Genomic DNA, 20,105 nt, shown 5'->3' on the forward strand with positions numbered 1-20,105 from the left:
ATTGAAATGTCTAAATAATCTGTGGAATAGTTCTGCCACAGAAGGTAGTTGAGGCAGACAGTTCATTGCAATATATTTAAGAGGGAGCTAGTATGTGGCCCTTTGTGGCTAACAGGGATCAGGGTGTATGGAGAGAAGGCAGGTACAGGATACTGAGTTGGATGATCAGCCATGATCATATTCAATGGCTGTGCAGGCTCGAAGGGCCGAATGGCCTTCTCCTGCACCTATTTTCTATGTTTCTATGTTTCTAATTTTCCAAAGTAGGCAAAGCACTTTTATTAGTACAGTAGAAGAAACAGAGCAACATAAATTAACTCATACTCAATCCAATCTTCTGTAGGCTTAGTTTGCCATTGAAATGAAAGGGAAAGCACTTGTTTGCCAGGTCCAATTTGGCACCGTTTTGGTCATGCAAATTCACTGCACCATAAAGTGATGGGGAATTATCAGAATTTCAGGACACACTCCCTTGAGATTCCAACATGAATCGGACTGTTGCTAAAGGCAAACATAAACAGCGATCCCTCTAACTGCAGGTGTGGAACTTGCATTGATGTGAAAATTCAAATGTTCACACAGGTGAATTTCCCTGGTCAGTTATAACATTTGCAAGTGAGATAGGGATGGTGATAAAAGATTCTAAACCACAGAAAAACCAGAATGCAAGTATCTTCCTGGGGTGGTGTTGAAAAACAAAATGCATATGGATACATTTAAATTTATTAAAAGGACAACAGCAGCCAATGAAAAATTGTGCCCTGTCGTGGCTAAGGTTGGGGGAAGACATAATTACCTTTTTTGGCCTAGTAAAGCAAAGTTTCAGTTTAACTCCAAAAGCTGTCTTTTATTAGTAAGCTGAAAGAAAGAAGAATTTAACTCATACTATTGCAGTAGTGGAAATGAAGTTACAGCAATATTTGCCAGGTCCAAGTCAATTTCGAATTACATCGATGGGGAAGGAATTTCAGACACTCTTCCTAATTCCAACATCGGACTGTTGTAACATAGAAGCGATTAGGTGCAGGAGTAGGCTTGCATTCGGAAAATTCGAAATGCACACGGAACATTCAGGTCAGTTATAATTTGCAAGTGGCTGATGGTGATCTACACAGAACCAGAATCAGTATCCTGGGGTACCTGCCTTCACAAAATGCATATGGACCCTCTGATCCCCAACAGCAGCCACAAATTGGGTTGGGGGAATCTAACTCCCTCTTAAAGTAAAGCAAATGAAGTTTAACTCGAAAACCTTCTGTGGCAAACTGAAAGTTCCAGAGATTTTCACTATCTGCATGAAAAAAGTTACTTCTAAATCATCTCAAAAATTCCATCGATGATTTCCCCTCTTATCCTTAAGCAAATGAAATGCCTAAACATCTCATATCTGACACACTGCAGCAGTCCCACTACAGCCTAAAGACACTGGAAGGGAAATAGGTCAGTTCTGCACATTGCCATGGACCTACGGTGAAGATGAAACGACTGAGGCTTTCAGTCAGTTCAGGCATGGGAAAAATGGTGTCATCATATTATTGGGCCGAATCGAGCTGAATGCTCTTGGTGGATATGAAGGGAGCTGTCAACTATTGGGCCAATGACTGGCCAATCTACTCTGCCATTTTCATGAACCCAACCACTATATAGAGACTCTACCAGAGGAAATTCAATAGTGAAAGACTTCTCAACAAAAACTCTGCTCACTCCAATATCTCACAGCCGGCCTGATGACTCCCAACCAACCAGTAGCCACGGTGTCCATATTACATGGTTGGCCGACCAAAATAAATACTACTCAGAATGCCCAAGAAATCCAGTAATTAATAAAGTGAAAGGGGAGTGCTTTTTTGAGCTAGAAGCATCATCAAAGTGACTGGGAAATTAACAGCCAGATATGAATACCAAGATCCAAAACGAAGAGTAGAAAGAGCACAGGAGATCCAGCAACAAGTGACATGATAAATAACAATTTCTGGTGTGATTTCACCATCTTATTTCCCTTATCCTCTCTGCAAGTGATTTCCAGTCCAACAAAAAACATCCTTGTTACCTCCTCACTGGCTAAGTTGATCTAAGTTGAACTAACTGGTGGGAAAGCACCGGAGAATTAAAACATTTCCAGCTGGAATATCTGGAGGCCAAGCACAAGGAGAATGAGTATGCAAGATCCAATGAGTGAGTCTGAAGAAGAGTCCCAACCCAAAACATCACCTATCCATTCCCTCCACATATGCTGCCCCACCCCCATACTTTCAAACTCCCCCTCCTTCCAATGGCGGAACTTCCACAGGATCCACTAGGCATCTCAGAACATCCAAAATGCAAAACGATATTTACCTGAAGGGAAGTATCGTGCAATATTATGGAGAAAGTACGATGTAATCTGTGGAATTCATTGCCACAGAAGGGAGTGGAGGCCAAGTCAATGGATATTTTTAAGGCATAGATAGAAAAAATCCTGATTAGTACAGGTGTCAAGGGTTATGGAGAGAAGGTTGGAGAATGGAGTTGAGAGGGAGAGATCAGGCATGATTGAATGACGGAGTAGACTTGATGAGCCTAAAAAGCCTAATTCTGCTCCTATCTTATGAACTTACTTAATGGAGCTAATTAATTAGCTTACCTGAGATGACACAAGCACAATGGGCTGCATGTCTACTTTCAATGCTGTGTCACATTGCGATCCTCAGATGTAATGACACCGTTGAATGATGTTCAACAATCGCAAGCTGGTTTTAATAAAGCAACTATTGTGAAAAGAAACAGTAATTCAAATTAAAACTGGTAAGTATTTTGAAATTGAAAGGTTAATCAAGATTAATCAAAGCTAACATACATTTGTGAAAGACAAATCATATTAAAACATGTAATAACATTAAATAGCTGGGTGAACAGATAACAGAAATAAAATATATGGAGTTTTAAACAATGTTCAATGAGTTGTATCAATGGACTCTGGAGAAATAAACATAAAACATGAGGATATTTTAAAGTAGTTTTTTTATCAACAAACAGGAAATAGATGGCTGAACAAGAATCAAAGGCCTGAGAGTTGCTCAAATTCAAGGAGGGGTTAGGCCAGTGGTTCCCAACGTGGGGCGTACGCCCCACAGGGGGGCAATTTGATTTTTAAGGGGGGCAATTGAACGCGACTGAGGAGGTCTGGGTCCAAATTTTCGATTTTTATTTTTTTGGATTTTCCATCAGGTAAACATATGTAGTTTATGTTTCAGATGTTATTTTGAGTAAATAATTTTTTGGGGGTAAAAAAGGTCTTTATTGTGTAGTTATTACATAATCACCGCGCCATCGCTCTTCATGCACGTCGCACGAAGCGCGCGAGGTCATGGGAGAACCTTATTTATTGAATTGGATTTAGAAGTTCACTTTTTAAATGATAAGAATTATATATCACCACATGGGGGGGGGGGGGGGGCATCAGGATTTTAGAGGTGATTAGGTGGGGCATGGCCAAAAAAAGGTTGGGAACCACTGGGTTAGGCAATGTATATGAAATATCAGTGTTGAGATGGCATTTGTCTCAACATGACAGGATGATTTCAACTATGATTTGGGGAAAATGGCTTGACATTTCTTGGCAACATCAAATAAGGATGTTTTGGAAATAGTGCGATGAATTGCAAAGCTCCTTCATTCTTACCAGGGTGGCTGGACAGTTGGAAATAGAAGGGAGAATGTTAGCATGGACATGATGGGCTGAATGTCCCCTTTCTCTTAAGATAACTGAATCGGTTCCTTGAGTGAAATGTATGTGAACACTTATTTCTCAAATAAATTAAAATATTTTCTTGGAAAAAGCATATTTCTAGGTCTCGTGTTCCCACTATTTTCCCCAATGAAAAAATAAATAGAGAGGCTTAAATCGCACATTTGTAATTTGCTGAATAGGTAAATAACCCCATCTTAAAAAACTTTTAAGTGCAAATATGATGAGTAAAATAAGGAGTACACTGAATATTCAGTTACCAGGTGTGTTCATGTCCATTTGTCTTTCAAATTTCATCAGCATCTTTCCACTGCTTTCCTTTCCTCTTTAAATCGACAGGGTGGTGATGAAAGTATATGGCATGCTTGCCTTCATAGGACAGGGCATTGAATTTTAAAGTTGGGACATTACCAAACACTGACATTGTGTTGCAAACTTACCAAACACTGGTTAGACTGCACTTGGAGTTTTGTGTGCAGTTCTGGTCACCATATCAAATGAAAGATGTGGTTACACTGGAGAGAATGCAGAGGAGATACACCAGAATGTTGCCTGGATTGGAGGACTGTAGGAGGGAAGAGATTGGATAGAGGAGGAGATTGGGTAGACTGGGGTTTGCTGGGCTGGTTTCCCTGGAGAGAAGGAGGTTGAAGGGTGACAGGTGTATACACTTGTAAGAAACATGGAGGCGGTGGTTAATCAGAATATTTTGCGGATGATTGGTGTATCAAAAACAAGAGGGCATATATTTAAGTTGAAAATAAGGAATATGCCAGAGGAGTCAGATATCACTAGGTTTAAGAGACATTTAGACAGACACATAAAAAGCCAAGGCATAGTAAGATACGGATCTAATGCAGCTAAATGGAATTAGTTAAGATGTGCAAAATGGTCAGCATGGTGTAGTGGGCTGAAGGGACTGTTTCCATGCTTTACAATTCATGACTATGACTTTAAGTACTCAGGAAAATTCAGCAACCCAACTCCAAAATCATTCCTTAAATGTTTGCAGTCAATAAATAACAATCATGTAATGGTTAATCCCCTCTTTTTGTGGACCCGTCAGGAGAAATTGAAAAAGCAGAAAGAACAGCATGAAGCTCTGGTTTCATCCTCGAGAAAAGAGAACCTTCAACTTTCTCAACAGATAGAGACAAAGTGGAAAGAAAAAGTACGGTACGTTACATTCTACAACACAGTGGTGGCACCAAAATGTATACGTTGTGATAGTCAGCTATGAATCTTGTACCTCCTCATCACCTCAAAAGTTTAACCTGAATATAATTGGTTTAATAATGGTTTTATAATGAGCTTCATTTTTTAAAACAGTTCTGCATATCCAGGCTGGTGTGTTACTCCCCTGGTGCCATGTCCAGGATGTCTCCTTGCAGCTGCAGACTATTCTCAAGGAGGAGGGAGAGCAGCAAGAAGACATTGTGCACATTGATACAAATGACATAGGTCAGAAAAGGATTGAGATCCAGCATAAGGAGTCGGCAAAAGGTTCAAAAGCAGGACCTCAAGGGTAGTAATCCTCAGATTATTCCCCATGTCACGTGCTAGTTGGAGTATGAAATAGAAGATAAGACCAGATGAATGCCTGGATAAGTAGTCTGAAGGATGATCTTACAGATCTTATAAAAATCATGAGGGAATAGAAACTGTGAAAGCACAGGGGTGCTTTAATCCCAAGGTGGGGGATTCAAGAACTAGAAGGCAAAGGTGGGTATATAGAATGAGCTGACAGAGGAAATAGTTGAGACAGATACAATAATAACATCTAAAAGATATTTGGCACAAACACAGGCAAATTGGACCATCTTAGATGGGGCATATTAGTCAGCGTGGATGAACTGGGCTGCAGAGCCATGCTGTATGACTCCATGACTAAAGTCTGAAGAAGGGTCTCGACCCAAAACCTCACCCATTCCTTCTCTCCAGAGATGCTGCCTGGCCCGCTGAGTTACTCCAGCATTTTGTGTCCATCTTAAATTTAAACCAGCATCTACAGTTCTTTCCTACACAACTATAAAGTTTTGTTGGTTATTTGAAGGTTAATGTGTTGGTAACACACAACCTTGCTGCAAATTCCAGTGTGATCTACACTGAATATTGACTGCTTGGATATTGCATGCTTTCTCTTTATTTGTTCATCTGTCAAGACTGCACTGCTATTAAATAAGATCATGGCTGATCTCATTATAACTTTAATTTTGCACTGCCATCTACCCTTGCAAATTTTTCACCCCTTGCTTATGAAGAATCTTCCTCTGTTTAAAATATTATTTCACCTTTTGAAAATGAAATCTGAAAGACAGATGACTCTCAGGGGGCAATATCATTTTACCTTTTTTCTCTCTTAAGAGGGTGACTCATTGTTCAACAGGATTCCAAGTTCCAGATTCTCCATATCTCCTCCCTACATTCACAGTGTCAAACCCATTTAGGATCTTGTGTTTCTACCAAGTTCCCTCCTGCTTTTTTAAACTGCATCAGATATGACACATGCATGTCCAGTCTTTGATCAAGAATCAATCCATCCATTTAAGGTATAACTCTTGTACACTTTTGCTGAACTGTTTTCAAAGCCTTACTTAAGAAATGAGACCTATTGTATACATAATATGCCAGATGCAGTTTCACTCATCCCCTCTATAACTGAAGCACAGCCTCTTTACCTTTCAATACCCTCAATAAACAAAAAACATCTTAATGATTTGATGTACTTGCATCCTGGTCATTTGCATATCATGTTGCAGGAAAACGTTCTACATCTCAGTGTTCTGCAATTTCTCACAAGAGAGTTAGCCTTCCTCAATTTTGTTTTTTTCCTGCCAAAATGCCATTTCATATTCACAGAATGTGTACCACACTGGAACCTTTCCATTAATCTTCATCCCTAATTGCCCTGAGACTGATAGGGAGGGTGGCAAGGTGTGACAGGAGTACTGGGGTTATGCCTTGGGAGGACTGATGGCAGACCCAAGGAGAGTTGTCATACTGTGCTTTACTTGGAGAACATCCACAAGAAGGGCTCCCAGCTCTGGGACATCGCCCCTTAAATAATGCAGTGGTAGAGTTGCTGCTTTACAGCGCCGGAGACCCGGGTTTGATCCCGACGATGGGTGCCGTCTGTACGGAGTTTGTACGTTCTCCCCGTGACCGCATGGGTTTTCTCCGAGAGCTCCGGTTTACTCCCACACTCCAAAGACGTACAGGTTTCTAGGTTAATTGGCTTGGTATAAGTGCAAAATGTTCCTAGTATGTGTAGGATAGCGTTAATGTGCAGGGATTGCTGGGTGACAATAGGTGCTGGAGTAGGTCATTCGGCCCTTAGAGCCAGCACCGCCATTCAATGTGATCATGGCTGATCATCCACCATCAGTACCCTGTTCCTGTGCATACTCAGTGGGCCAAAGGGCCTGGTTCCGCACTGTACAGGTGCACAACCTTTTATCCGAAGATCCAAATAACGAAAACCTCCGAATAGCGGACATTTTTTTCGGTCCTTGAAGAAAGGTCCTTGAAAACGTTCACCGAGGGCGGCCCGCAGAGGTGACAGCGGAACCTCCGGTCGGTCCTCGAAGAAAGGGGAACTAAATCCCCATTCATAAAAGAGAAGGTGAGGGTATATTGCGCGGGAGCGTTAATAATTGACAATATGCTGCTTCCTGCCCGCTGAGTTAAAAAGTTCCCACGGTAGACTCACGATACACAGTGTATCGTGAGTCTTGCGTGGGAACTTTTTAACTCAGCGTGCAGGCAGCAGCAGATTGTCGCTCCCTTCAGTTTCACCCCACCTACACCCCTCTGCTTCCCGGCCATGTGTGTGACACCTTCCCTCCCCTCTCCAGCTCCCCGCTCATTGCACCGGCGCGGGGGCTTTGCACTGTCTTCACGTCGGCGATGCTAGCAGCACAGTGGCAGTCACCGGAGACGTCAGGACCAACGGGACACCGACCCCCATGCCCACTGCAAGCACGGAGATCCCAGAGACCCACAGCCAGCAGCAGCCCAGCCCCGTTCCAACTCCAGAGGAAAACTGCAAACTGGCCGGAGACGTCAGGACCACCAGAAGCCGTTCCCCGAGCTGCGCCCCCTCATCAGGACACCGACCCCCAGGCCCACTGCAAGCACGGAGATCCCAGATCAGCAACTCCAGCCCAGCCCCGTTCCAACTCCAGAGGAACACGCTCCCCGTATGGGCAGAAGCTGATGGTGTGCAAGGGACGTCTTGTTCTTGGGGTCGCGCAGCTCGGGCTGTGGGCGAACTGCCACTTGTCGCCATAGCGGCCCATCGGGGAGCGGATTCCTCTGGAGTTGGAGGGAGAGGGGGGTATTGTGCTGTTTGATCACCCCCTACTATCCCAGGGACAGGGAGACAGGACGTTCACCGAGGGCGGCCCGCAGAGGTGACAGCGGAACCTCCGGTCGGTCCTCGAAGAAAGGGGCACTAAATCCCCATCCATAAAAGAGAAGGCGAGGGTACATTACGCGGGAGGGTTAATAATTGACAATATGCTGCTGACTGCCTGCTGAGTTAAAAAGTTCCTATGGTAGATTCGATACACAGTGTATCGTGAGTCTTGCGTGGGAACTTTTTAACTCAGCGGGCAGGCAGCAGCAAATTGTCGCTCCCTTCAGTTTCATCCCACCTACACCCCTCTGCTTCCCGGCCATGTGTGTGACCCCATCCCTCCCCTCTCCAGCTCCCCGCTCATTGCACCAGCGCGGGGGCTTTGTACTGTCTTCACGTCGGCGAAGGCAGCCAGCAGGACTGTGCAGTCACCGGAGACGTCAGGACCAATTGGACGTCGACCACCAGGCCCACCGCAAGCACGGAGAACCCAGAGACCCACAGCCAACAGCAGCCCAGCCCAGCCCCGCACCAACTACAGAGGAACCTGGGTTGCGGATGACGGGGCGCAGCTCGGGGCGTCGTAGGGGCCCATCGGGGAGCGGGTTCCTGTTGGTCCTGACGTCTCCGGACACCTGCTATCCTCCGGGAACTGTACCGCCCTTGCAGGAGAGTGGGGTTGTTTGCAGAGGGAGGGGGCAAGGGCGGTACAGTTCCCAGTCTCAGCTCCAGTCCAGGTGGGTGGCCGGAGACGTCAGGACCAACGGGACAGCGACCCCCAGGCACACTGCAAGCACGGAGATCCCAGAGACCCACAGCCAGCAGCAACTCCAGCCCAGCCCCGCTCCAACTCCAGAGGAACATGTAGGGGCAGAAGCTGATGGTGTGCAAGGTGTTCTTGGGGTGGCACAGCTCTGGCTGTGGGCGAACTGCCACTTGTCGCCGTAGCGGCCCATCGGGGAGGGTTTCCTCTGGAGTTGGAGGGGGAGGGGGGTATTATGCTGTTTGATCACCCCCTGCTATCCCAGGGACAGGGAGACACAGCGGCTTTTTAGACTGGTGGGCAATCACTTCCAAAGTTCTGCCACACATTCAGTACACCTCTCCTACACTGCATTTCATACAAACATTTAAGAATCAAGAATCCCCGAGCTAGGCCGCCTAAGGGCATGTAGCCCCGCTAGGGTGACATGAGTGCGAGAGGTGATTCAATGCTGCGGTCACATTTACAAATTCAGGAATTCATTCAACACACTGCATTTCATACAGACATTTATTCTGCAAGAAAAAACGGCATTGAATACTCAAACACGCGACCGAGGAACTGCCGGGATCAAGGCGCAAACTCGCGACCTTGCGGATACGAGCCGAGCACTCTACCACTGAGCCAGACATTAAAATCTACGCAAAAAAATTCCATTCCGAAGACCGACAAATTCTGAATTACGAAAAGTGTCTGGTCCCAAGGCTGTCGGATAAAAGGTTGTGCACCTGTATCTCTAAATTAAACTGAACTATGCCCACAAGCATTGCGAATGCCTACTCTGCATGAGTCATCCTTGCCATCTTTTGCCAAATGCTTGTGATCCAAACTCCTGGAAGTTATGTTCAGACATACACTGCATGCAACAAGGCATCACTGAGCATGAGTGAGGTCTCCTGAATGTAACACCTCAAAGAGCCTAGAAGGATGACCAGAAACCTGTGAAACTCGCAATAGGTCCTGGATATTTCTCTGGAAATTGCTTTTCAATAAATCAAAATAAATCAAAAGCTGGGTCACGATACCAGAGACTCTATCATGACGACAGATGGTTTCTGTACAGGTTACATAGAAACATAGAAATTAGGTGCAGGAGTAGGCCATTCAGCCCTTCGAGCCTGCACCGCCATTCAATATGATCATGGCTGATCATCCAACTCAGTATCCTAGGTTGTCCTTGTGATTTTCTTCATGTGCTCCGGTTTCTTCCCACATCCCAAAGACGTGTGACTTTGTAGTTTAATTCACTTCTGTAAATTGCCCCTAGTATGTTGGGAGTGGATGTGAGTGGGACACCATAGAACTAATCAATGGTTGGTGTGGACTCATTGGCCGAAGGGCCTGTTACCATGCTGTATCTTTTAATCAATTTCATCCATCAATCAATCAAATTTAAGCACGTTGCCCAAAATAAACATTGTAATCCAATTTCAAGGCATCAATCGTATGTTGGGAGGATGTCAGAATGATGCACTAATTAATGTATTTGCATTTAAGGCTATAACTTGCTGCAAATGGATCTTTGGGCACAACATGCCCTTGTTTCATACCAGAGATTTAATTAACACCCAATCACTGCATTAACAATAGCAATCTAGTCTAGATAATCCCAGGAGCCATTAGTGTGCATCTGCATAAAGTCAGTTCTGAAACCAGAAATGGTAATGGCATAAATGAGATCATTACGATTTGTTTTGTTATTCATTTTACTTCCTTGATTTATATGAGTAATATGCAATTTGAAACATTAAAATCCCATTGAAATTTATTTAGTGGGCTGTAATTTATTATAGAACTATAAACAAGACTATTTAGCGGAGTAAAAGGTACAGGGCTGTAATAATCTTGTAAGGCCACATAGTTCTGGTCTGAATGCTGGAAATATGTTATTTTTCAGCAAGTATCAGTTAACAAAAGGTACCTGACTGAATTACCACATAATTGTTATTATTGTAAAGGTATGTTATAATGATGGTCCAATTATTTTGTTATAATTCTCTTTTTTTATAAAAGGCCGTTTCGCCTAATATACTTACTTATTCATGTCTCTCATTTCTACAATTTTCCTATGCTCTCCTGACAACTTGCTTGCCATGAGTAAATATTTTGTGTGAAGCCCCTTGTGAAATAGAGTTGAGAGCAGAACTATCAGTAATGGTGTCAATGGAGACCAGATTTAAATGGATGAAGCACAAATTGCAGGGAGGGCTGAAGGATTAGAATGAGGATTTAGCTGTAATTTCAAGAGATTTTCATTTCTAATTCATTGGTTTTAGAATCCGTTAAGGGGTTTCCCTACAGCAGTTTGTATATTTTTGTTTCAGAGGGATGAGAAGTTTTATATTTATGTTGTGTTATTTCTTCTTCCTTGGGAAGGGCAAGGCTGCTTTATCAAAGGGAGCTGAGGGAATGCTCTGTGTTCTGTTTCACAGAGACATGGCTCACCCCCAGCTCCCCAGACTCAGCGGTCCAGCCTGAAGGGTTCTCTATCCACCGTATGGACCGTACGCAGGCATCTGGGAAAGTGAGAGGACGGGGCGTCTGCCTCATGGTCAACTCTGCGTGGTGCTCAGCCGTGGCAGTTCTGTCCAACTCCTGCTCTCCACACCTGGAACATCTGGCGGCGAAGTGCCGTCCCTTCTACCTTCTGAGGGAATTCACCTCCATCATCCTGACTGCGGTTGACATCCCACCCCAGGCAGACGTCCGTCTGGCACTGGAGGAGCTGCACGCCGTGGTCAACAAACACCAGACGTCTTACCCCGAGGCGTTTACCACCATTGCTGGGGACTTCAATAAAGCAAACCTTACGAAATCGCTCCCTAACTTCCACCAACATGCTCCTGCTGCACCAGAGGACCTAACTCCTTCGACCACTGCTACACCACCATCAAGAATGCCTATCGTTCTATCCCTCGCCCTCACTTCGGTAAATCCGACCATACCAAGGTGCTGTTTCTTCCTGCCTACAGGCCGCAATTAAAGAGCACACCCCCAGAGGTGAGGACAGTACAGAGCTGGTCGGCAGAGGGGGGGGGGGGGGGGGGGGGGGGGGTGGACCGGAAACGAATACACCAGTCATTACAGACTTCATAAAGAAATGTATGGAGGACTGCATCCCGACAAAAAACTTCTGAGTATTTCCCAATGGGAAGCCTTGGATGAACTTTGAGATCCGCACTCTCCTGAAGACCAGACACCGGGCATTCATGTCTGATGATACAGTGGTCTACAAGGTCCAGATACGACCTTGGTAAGGCCATCAAAAAGGCCAAAAGGGACTTCTGCTTCAAGCTGGAGGATGAGACGGATGTTCGGCAGCTGTGGTGGGGCCTGAATGCAATCACCTCCTACAAGGCGAAATCAGGAGGCAGCTCAAATGTCGGTGTAGCATCACTCCCTGACGAACTCAATGCATTTTACGCACGCTTTTATAGGGAGAACACTGATGTGCCTTCTCGATCCCCCCATTCGCCGTGATGGTATTTCAGTCACGGTCACTGAAGCCTGCGTCAGAAAATCCTTCAGAGTGGTGAAGCCTCGAAAAGCGCCTGGTCCTGATGGTATACCGGGTCGTGTTCTAAAAACCTGTGCGGACCAATTGGCTGGAGTTCTTACGGACATTTTTAACCTCTCACTTCTGAGGTCCGAGTTTCCGGCCTGCTTTAAAAGGGCATCAATAATACCGGTGCCCAAGAAGAGCAAGGTGACATGCCTGAACGACTATTGACCAGTGGCACTAACGTCTGTGGTGATGAAGTGCTTTGAGAGGTTGATCATGGTGCAAATCAACTCCTACCTCGAGAAAAACCTGGACCAACTGCAGTTTGCTTATCGCCACAACAGATCAACGGTGGATGCGATCTTGCTGGCTCTCCACTCCGCTCTGGACCACTTGGACAACAAAAACTCATATGTCGGGCTGTTATTCGTCGAATACAGCTCAGCATTTAACACAATCATCCCCTCCAAGCTGGTTATCAAACTCTCAGAACTGGGTCTGCGCGTCCCTCTGCAATTGGATCCACGACTTCCTCATTTACAGACCACAGACTGTTCTAATTGGTGGGAAAGTATCAGCCTTGATAACAATCAGCACGGGAGCACCTCAAGGCTGCGTGCTCAGCCCCCTGCTGTACTCACTCCATACTCATGACTGTGTAGCTGGTCATAGTGCGAACTCCATCATCAAGTTCGCTGACTACAGCACTGTTGTGGGACGTATCACTGACGGAGATGAATCAGAGTATAGATGTGAGATCGACCGACTGACCAAATGGTGCCAGCGCAATAACCTGGCCCTCAACACCAGCAAAACCAAGTAACTGATTGGGGACTTTGGAATGGGTAGGATGGGGACCCACAGTCCCGTTTATATTAATGGGTCGATGGTGGAAAAGGTCAAGAGCTACAAATTCCTGGGCGTAAACATCTCTGAAGATCTTTCCCGGTCCGAGAACACTGACGCTATTATAAAGAAAGCACATCAGCGCCTCTACTTCCTGAGAAGATTACAGAGAGTCGGTTTGTCAAGGAGGACTCTCCCTAACTTTTACAGGTGCACAATAGAGAGCATGCTGACCAGTTGCATCGTGGCTTGGTTTGGCAATTTGAGCGCCCAGGAGCGGAAAAGACTACAAAAAGTAGTAAACACTGCCCAGTCCATCATCGGCTCTGACCTCCCTTCCATCGAGGGGATCTATCACAGTCGTTGCCTCAAAAAGGCTGGCATCATCATCAAGGACCCACATCATCCTGGCCACACACTCATCTCCCTGCTACCTTCAGGTAGAAGGTACAGGAGCCTGAAGACTGCAACATCCAGGTTCAGAAACAGCTTCTTCCCCACAGCCATCAGGCTATTGAACTCAACTCAAATAAAACTCTGAACATTAATAGCCCATTATCAGTTTATTTGCACTTTATCTGTTTTATTTATTCATGTGTGTGTATATTTATACAATGGTATATGCACACACTGATTTGTTCTGTATTCATGTCCGCGCTGACCCACGATCACCATGTACGCTAACACTATCCTACACACTAGGGACAATTTGCACTTTTTCCGAAGCCAATTAACCTACAAACCTGTACGTCTTTGGAGTGTGGGAGGAAATCGGAGCACCCGTAGAAAACCCACACTGTCAGAGTGTGAACGTACAGACTCGGTACAGACATTACCCGTAATCTGAATCGAAGTTCAGTGCTGTACAGGCAGCAGCTCTACCGCTGTGCCACAGTGCTGCTCCTACGTCACTGTGTGCCCTCAATAACTGCTGTACAAGGTGGCAGTGGGGAAATTAAACTGCTGCGGTGCAAGTCCCTTTGCCTGCTATTCAATGCAGCAATTGATCTGTCTGCTGGAACACGTTTCCAGTTCCCTCACGGGGAGGAAAAGGTTTCTAATGCTCTGTCAGACAAAAGCTGGGGAGTGTTGGAAGGTTATAAAAAAACCCCCATTATACCCCGTTATGCAGGCAGCAGGCGTGTCTGTGAGCAGCGTGCTGCACCATACCTTTTACATCTAAGGATGACTCTATCAGTGGCCTTCTGTTGATCATGTGCTTCAGGGTTTAACACTGGTTCAAAGTTATGATTTGGGGACTCACGTCACAGCGGCGTCTGCAGTCCGTCTGTCTTTTTATTATTTTTTGTCTTGTTTCAATGTAGTTTTTATTTTTTTTGTTGGGGTGTGTGTGTGTGTGTGTGTGTGTGCGTGTGTGCGTGTGTGCGTGTGCGTGTGTGCGTGCGTGTGTGTGTGTGTGTGTGTGTGTGTGTGTGTGTGTGTGTGAGAAACTTTTAAAATCTTTCCCCTGCACGGAGAACCCGACCTTTTCTCTGTCGGGTCTCCGTTGTCGTTGGGGCCGAGCACCGTGGAGCTGCCTCCAGCAGGAACGACCTGGGGCTCCAGTCGCGGGGCTGCGGGCCTATTCACCATTGCGGACGGAGCTGGCCGAGTTCAGAGCGGGAGGAGCGGGTGGGGCGCTGCTGCGACCCGACCCCGGAGATTCGGAGGCTCCAACCGCAGGTCTGGTAGACAGTAATACCGGGAGCCCACGGGTCCCTGCTGGGAGACCGCTTTTCGGGGCTTCCGCAACGGCGACTTCTCCCGCCAGAGTTGCAGGGTTGAAGATTACCTGGAGTGGGGCCTTACATCACCGCCCCGCGCGGCTTGGAATGGCTGCGGGACTTTGCTAGCACCCGCCGGGGGCTCCAACACCAAGGCCCGGAGCACGGCCTTGCACCACCCGGTGCGGCGTAAATGGCCGCGGGACAATTGCCATCGCCCGCCGGGGGCTTTGACTCTGACATCGGGAGGGGAATGGGGAGTGCAGGGGAGGGATACGTTTTTGCCTTCCATCACAGCGAGGAGGAGATTCACTGTGATGGATGTCTGTGTAAATTGTGTTGTGTCTTGGGTCTTTTTCTTGTGTGTATGACTGCAGAAACAACATTTCATTTGAACCTCAATGGGGTTCAAATGCCAAATAAAATTGTATTGTATTGTATTGTATTGTTGCATCTATCCTTCATAAGATCAAAGGCTTGACAGGAGGGTCTTTAGATCCCTAGCATTTGCATCACTCCATTGGACATTATCAACTGCATAAAACTCCAGAAAATGTTGGATACACGTCATGTCCGTACATCAAACCGTATGAGAACTGAAGCAGTTACTTTTCAAATAGCAACACAAGTGGACAGGATGGTACAGAGGACATCCAGTGTGCTTGCTCTCATCGGTTGGGGCATTGAGTTTAAGAATCAGGCAGTCATGTTGCAGCCTTATAAAACGTCGGTAAGACTACATTTGGAAAATTGTGTGCTATATTGGTTGCCCCATTACAGGAAGAATGTGGAGGCTTTAGAAAAGTACAGAAAAGGTTTATTAGAATGATGTTTGGGTTAGAGGGTCTCAGCTATAAAGAGAGGTAAAAAGACAAATTGTCTTCTCTGGAGCATCAAAATCTGAGGAGAGACCTGATAGTTTATAACATTATGAGAGGCATAGATATGGTAGACAGTCATAGTGAAAATGTCAAACACTTGAGGGCATAGCTTTAAGGTGAGAAGGATAATGTTTAAAGGGGATGCGCAGGCCAAGGTTTTTACACAGAGAGGGGAGGGTGCTTGAAATGCATGACCAGGGGTAGTGGTGCAAGCAGATATGATAGTGATTTGGTTAAGAGGCTTTAAGCTAGGCACATGACTCTGCAGGGATGGAGGGAAGTAGACCATGTGCAGAGAGACCACACTTGGAGAACTTGCTGTTCTGCTGCAGAAGAAAGCCACTAAGTTAGAAGAGTAAAGTAGAGAGTCATCAGGATATTACCTGGGCTTGCAATATAGAGAGATGTTGGATAGGATGGGACTTTGATGCGTGGGAGGCTGAACAGCGACCTTTGTGAGATGTACAAGATCACGAGGAGCACGGATAACGTGAACACACGCATCTTTTCCCCCCCCAGGGAAAGGATTTATTAATCCCAGGGTTAAGTTGAAGGGGAGAGATTTAAGAAGGACGTCAGGGCCACCTTTTTCACTCGAGATTGTCCCTATCTGGAATAAGCTGCCAGAAGAAGCTACTGAAGCGGGTATAATTGCAACTTTTAAAAGACGTTTGGACAAAAATATGGGCAGTGCTGTGGGCCAAATGCAGGAAAATGAGACCTAGCTCAGTATCACAATTAGCATGAATGCATGCACACAACATTTTGGAAAAAAAACAAACTTGCAAAATAAGAAACTGATGCCAATCCCTTTGGAGTCTCACTCTGATCTCAGCTTGCTTGTGTCTTAAAAGACTGCCAGTTTTTCAGAACTTCAGATCAGTTTGGTTCTGGATTAAAACAACTGAAAGTTGTCCTTTTAATGTCTTTGTCAGATGTGAGAACGAGAAGCTGCAGGAAAGGCTGAAGAGAGAACATACAATTGACATGCAGTCGGCTATGGCTCAGCTGCAGCAGGAGAAAGAGCAAGAAATGGAAACCCTGCAGCAAAAGTGGCAAGCTGCAACAGGAACACTCGAAGCAGAGGTAAGCACTTGAGCAGAGGTAAACACTCCAATTGGCATCCAGTGTTGAGTGGTACACCCCATGGCATAGTACTTGGCCCACACCTATTTTTGCTTTACATAAATGACATCCATGAAAAAGTCGCAAGTACAACCAGACTGTTCGCTGATGAGTTTGCTGTACCGTCCAATTAAGTCAACTGATGATGAAGATGCTCTCCAAAAGGATCTCGATACTATGGTCGAGTGGTCACAACAATGGGGCATGCAGTTCAACCCTTCCAAATGTGAAACCATGTGTGTCACCAGAAAGAGGAATCCAGGCGTCACATCCTACAACATACTTGGTGTCACCCTTGAAGAATCCAAACAAACCAAGTATCTTGGCATCAAACTGTGTTGGAATGGTCAGACTCATCATGTAACAGTGAAAGCAACAGGTGTCCTAAACTTCCTGAAGCGCAACTTTCATAATTGTTCAACTTCTGTCAAGGAGAAGCTGTATTTCACCCTCGTTAGACCTCATTTGGACTACGCAGTTGCAGCTTGGGACCCATACACAGATAAAAACATTTCATCCATCGAACGTGTCCAAAGACAGGCAGCTCGATTTGTTACTAACACCTATGAGAGAGAAGCGAGTGTCACCAAACTTCTGAATTCTCTGGGGTGGAACCGTCTCCAAGACAGACGTGAAGCTCACCGTTTGACCTGTTTTTACAAAATGTTAAATGGTCAGCTAGACATAGATCACAAGACCTACACCAACCCCAAACCAATTAGGAGCAGACGAGGGCATTCGATCCAATTTGTGATCCCAGCTACAAAGACAGATGTGTACAGCAATTCGTTCTTCCCACGCACAATTAAAGCATGGAATAATCTCCACCAAACTATAGTTACCCAACCAGATGCAACTAAATTTAAAGTAGCACTTTCTTCCCAATAACCCTTTCTGGCTTAATCCCTCCCTTCACCACCTCCAGTTTAAATTCCAGTTGGAATATTTTGGAGGACCAAGTAACCAATAACCAAGAAGAAGAACCAAGACGGGGCAATGGACAGTGGAGTGTTTTATGAGATTGCACTTGCATGAAGGAGTTTTTCATGTCAAAAGCAATTATCAGCTGAATTCTCTTATCATTTAAATTCATGGCTGTGAAAATATTGAATAGGTACAGTGGTGCATTTAGTCCCGAGATGGTTGCCACATGGTTTGGGACTTTGGGCAAATGGAAGAAGGGGCCAGGAAGACTGTGTCACTATGAGGCTCAGGCTACTCTCTATATCCTTGGTCACATGAGTAAACACCCCTTCCCAAGACCCCCACCAGACATAGGCACAAGGTAGGAGCTGGCGGTTGACAAATAATCAGGTATAGAGAAGCTGGTTGGTCTGCTCTGAGACACAGGTTAGTTATGAGCCACAGTAGAATGTTAATATTTTAATATCATCCTGGGAAGAGTGGGTCAAGGAAGCTCACTGTATAGTTGAACATTCCTGCAAGAAGGAATGCTTTGTGTCAAATCACAGGAGGAAATGTAACAATGACGATATCCCCTGAAAATGCACAGCTTCTGCATCACCTGCTATTGAAAAGAGAGGGTACGTTATCCAAGGCCCGAGTGCTCGGTGGGAGAGGAGGGATCCCTGTGAGCTCACCTTGAGCCCACGCATTTTATACGGCTACTTCTCCTTCCATTTTGGTAACCAGCAAAGAGAAAGGTTGCTCAAACCTCGTGTCAGGAAAAGGTTGAAATCGTGTTAAAGATACTTAAGAATTCTCTTAAGTAGATAAAATGTTAGAGACTGGAAAGAAAAACCTCCTAAATCTTTGTAACAGTTAAACTGAGGCAGTTGAGTGCTCCTTTGCATATTAACAGGGAATAGAAACCTTTGCAGGATCCGCTCCAAGTAACACACCACCTTGACCTAGAAGTATATCCACCCTGGGAGTACCTTCAACAAAAGACCTGCACTTGTTTAAGTGCATTTCATGGACCATCATTACTTTTCCTTTACCAATTGGGAATAGATACTAAATGCTGAAATTTAAAAACTGATCCTGAGAAAGACGATTTTTATTTTGATGGTTGTTTGAAAAATGAAATGAGGTAAAGTCAAGGCGTTAAAGCTTTCAATTTTAATCCTCTATTTATTTCAGCTTGCAGACACAAAGAAGAACTTTGAACAACAAGTGACCAATTCCCAAACTGCAGTCCAGTTACTTCAGTCCCAATTGAATGAAGAAAAGGAAACTCTCCTGCAGAATGTTCAGTATGTCACATCACTAAATCAAGATCTTGAATCTCAGCTTGAGATCCTGAAGCAACAGGTCCTCAGTAGTGGGGAGAGAAATCAACAGCAGGTAATTGTGGTAAGGGAGACACAAGAAACTGTAGATGCTGGAATCTTGAGAAAAACACAGAGTGCGGATGAACTCAGTGGGTCAGGCAGTATCTGGGGAAGGAATGGACAGGTGACCTTCTGGGTCGGGAACCTTCCGCAGATTGATTTGAGGTGGGGTGGGACACTTGGCAAGTGATAGGTGGATGCGGGTGTATGGAATTTGATGAGTGGCGTAAGTAACAAAAGCTAGAGTCATGGAGTCATACAGCGTGAAAACATGCCAGTTGGTCCAATTTGCCCACGGCGACCAACATGCCCTATCTACACTAGTCACACTTGGCTGCATTTGGACAAATATCCCTCTAAACTTATCCCATCTGTGTGCTTGTCCAAATGTTTTTTAGGTGAAAAGTAGACAATAGGGTGTCAGATAAGGAAAGCGGAGGTAATGAATTGTAAAGCTGAAGGAAGGGATGGGATTGGAAGGTGGTTATATGAGTGGAAAAGGAGAGGATAAAATGGGGGACGGGGATGGGAGATGAGTGGACAAGGTATAGTGTGGACAAGGTGAGGTATAGTGGGACTAAGGGGTTACTTAAATGGAAGTAAATGCTGTGGTTCTGTAAAATTGAACATTTCTAGCCCAATGTCAGTCCAGTAACTGTGCCATTGGGGTCTAAAGGGCTAGGTTATGATTATTATATTCAGACACACAGGACCCTGCATCAAAGGAGCCACGGTTCCTCTAAGACCATTTGGACTCAAGGAGGGTTCAACAGAATGGCAAAAAAATCTCCCAGCAATGCCTTGCCAGCCTTTGACTAACTGACATCGCAGAGGAAAGTTTAATTTCATTTAAATATATCTGATATTCACTAACGGGTAGAGATAA

General features: G+C 45.2%; 1 protein-coding gene across 1 annotated transcript in view; it reads left to right on the top strand.

The window, feature by feature from the left end:
* Nucleotides 1-20,105, top strand: part of LOC129698999 (protein FAM184B-like) — a 238,732-nt gene that overhangs the window by 194,778 nt on the left and 23,849 nt on the right. The window contains exons 8-10 of the mRNA XM_055638560.1: nucleotides 4,794-4,903; nucleotides 16,736-16,886; nucleotides 19,029-19,232. Of these exons, the coding sequence (XP_055494535.1) occupies nucleotides 4,794-4,903; nucleotides 16,736-16,886; nucleotides 19,029-19,232 (465 nt within the window). The remainder of the gene's footprint in view (nucleotides 1-4,793; nucleotides 4,904-16,735; nucleotides 16,887-19,028; nucleotides 19,233-20,105) is intronic.

This window comes from Leucoraja erinacea, chromosome 1 (genome assembly GCF_028641065.1).
Source record: "Leucoraja erinacea ecotype New England chromosome 1, Leri_hhj_1, whole genome shotgun sequence".
NCBI classification, from domain to species: Eukaryota; Metazoa; Chordata; class Chondrichthyes; order Rajiformes; family Rajidae; genus Leucoraja; species Leucoraja erinaceus.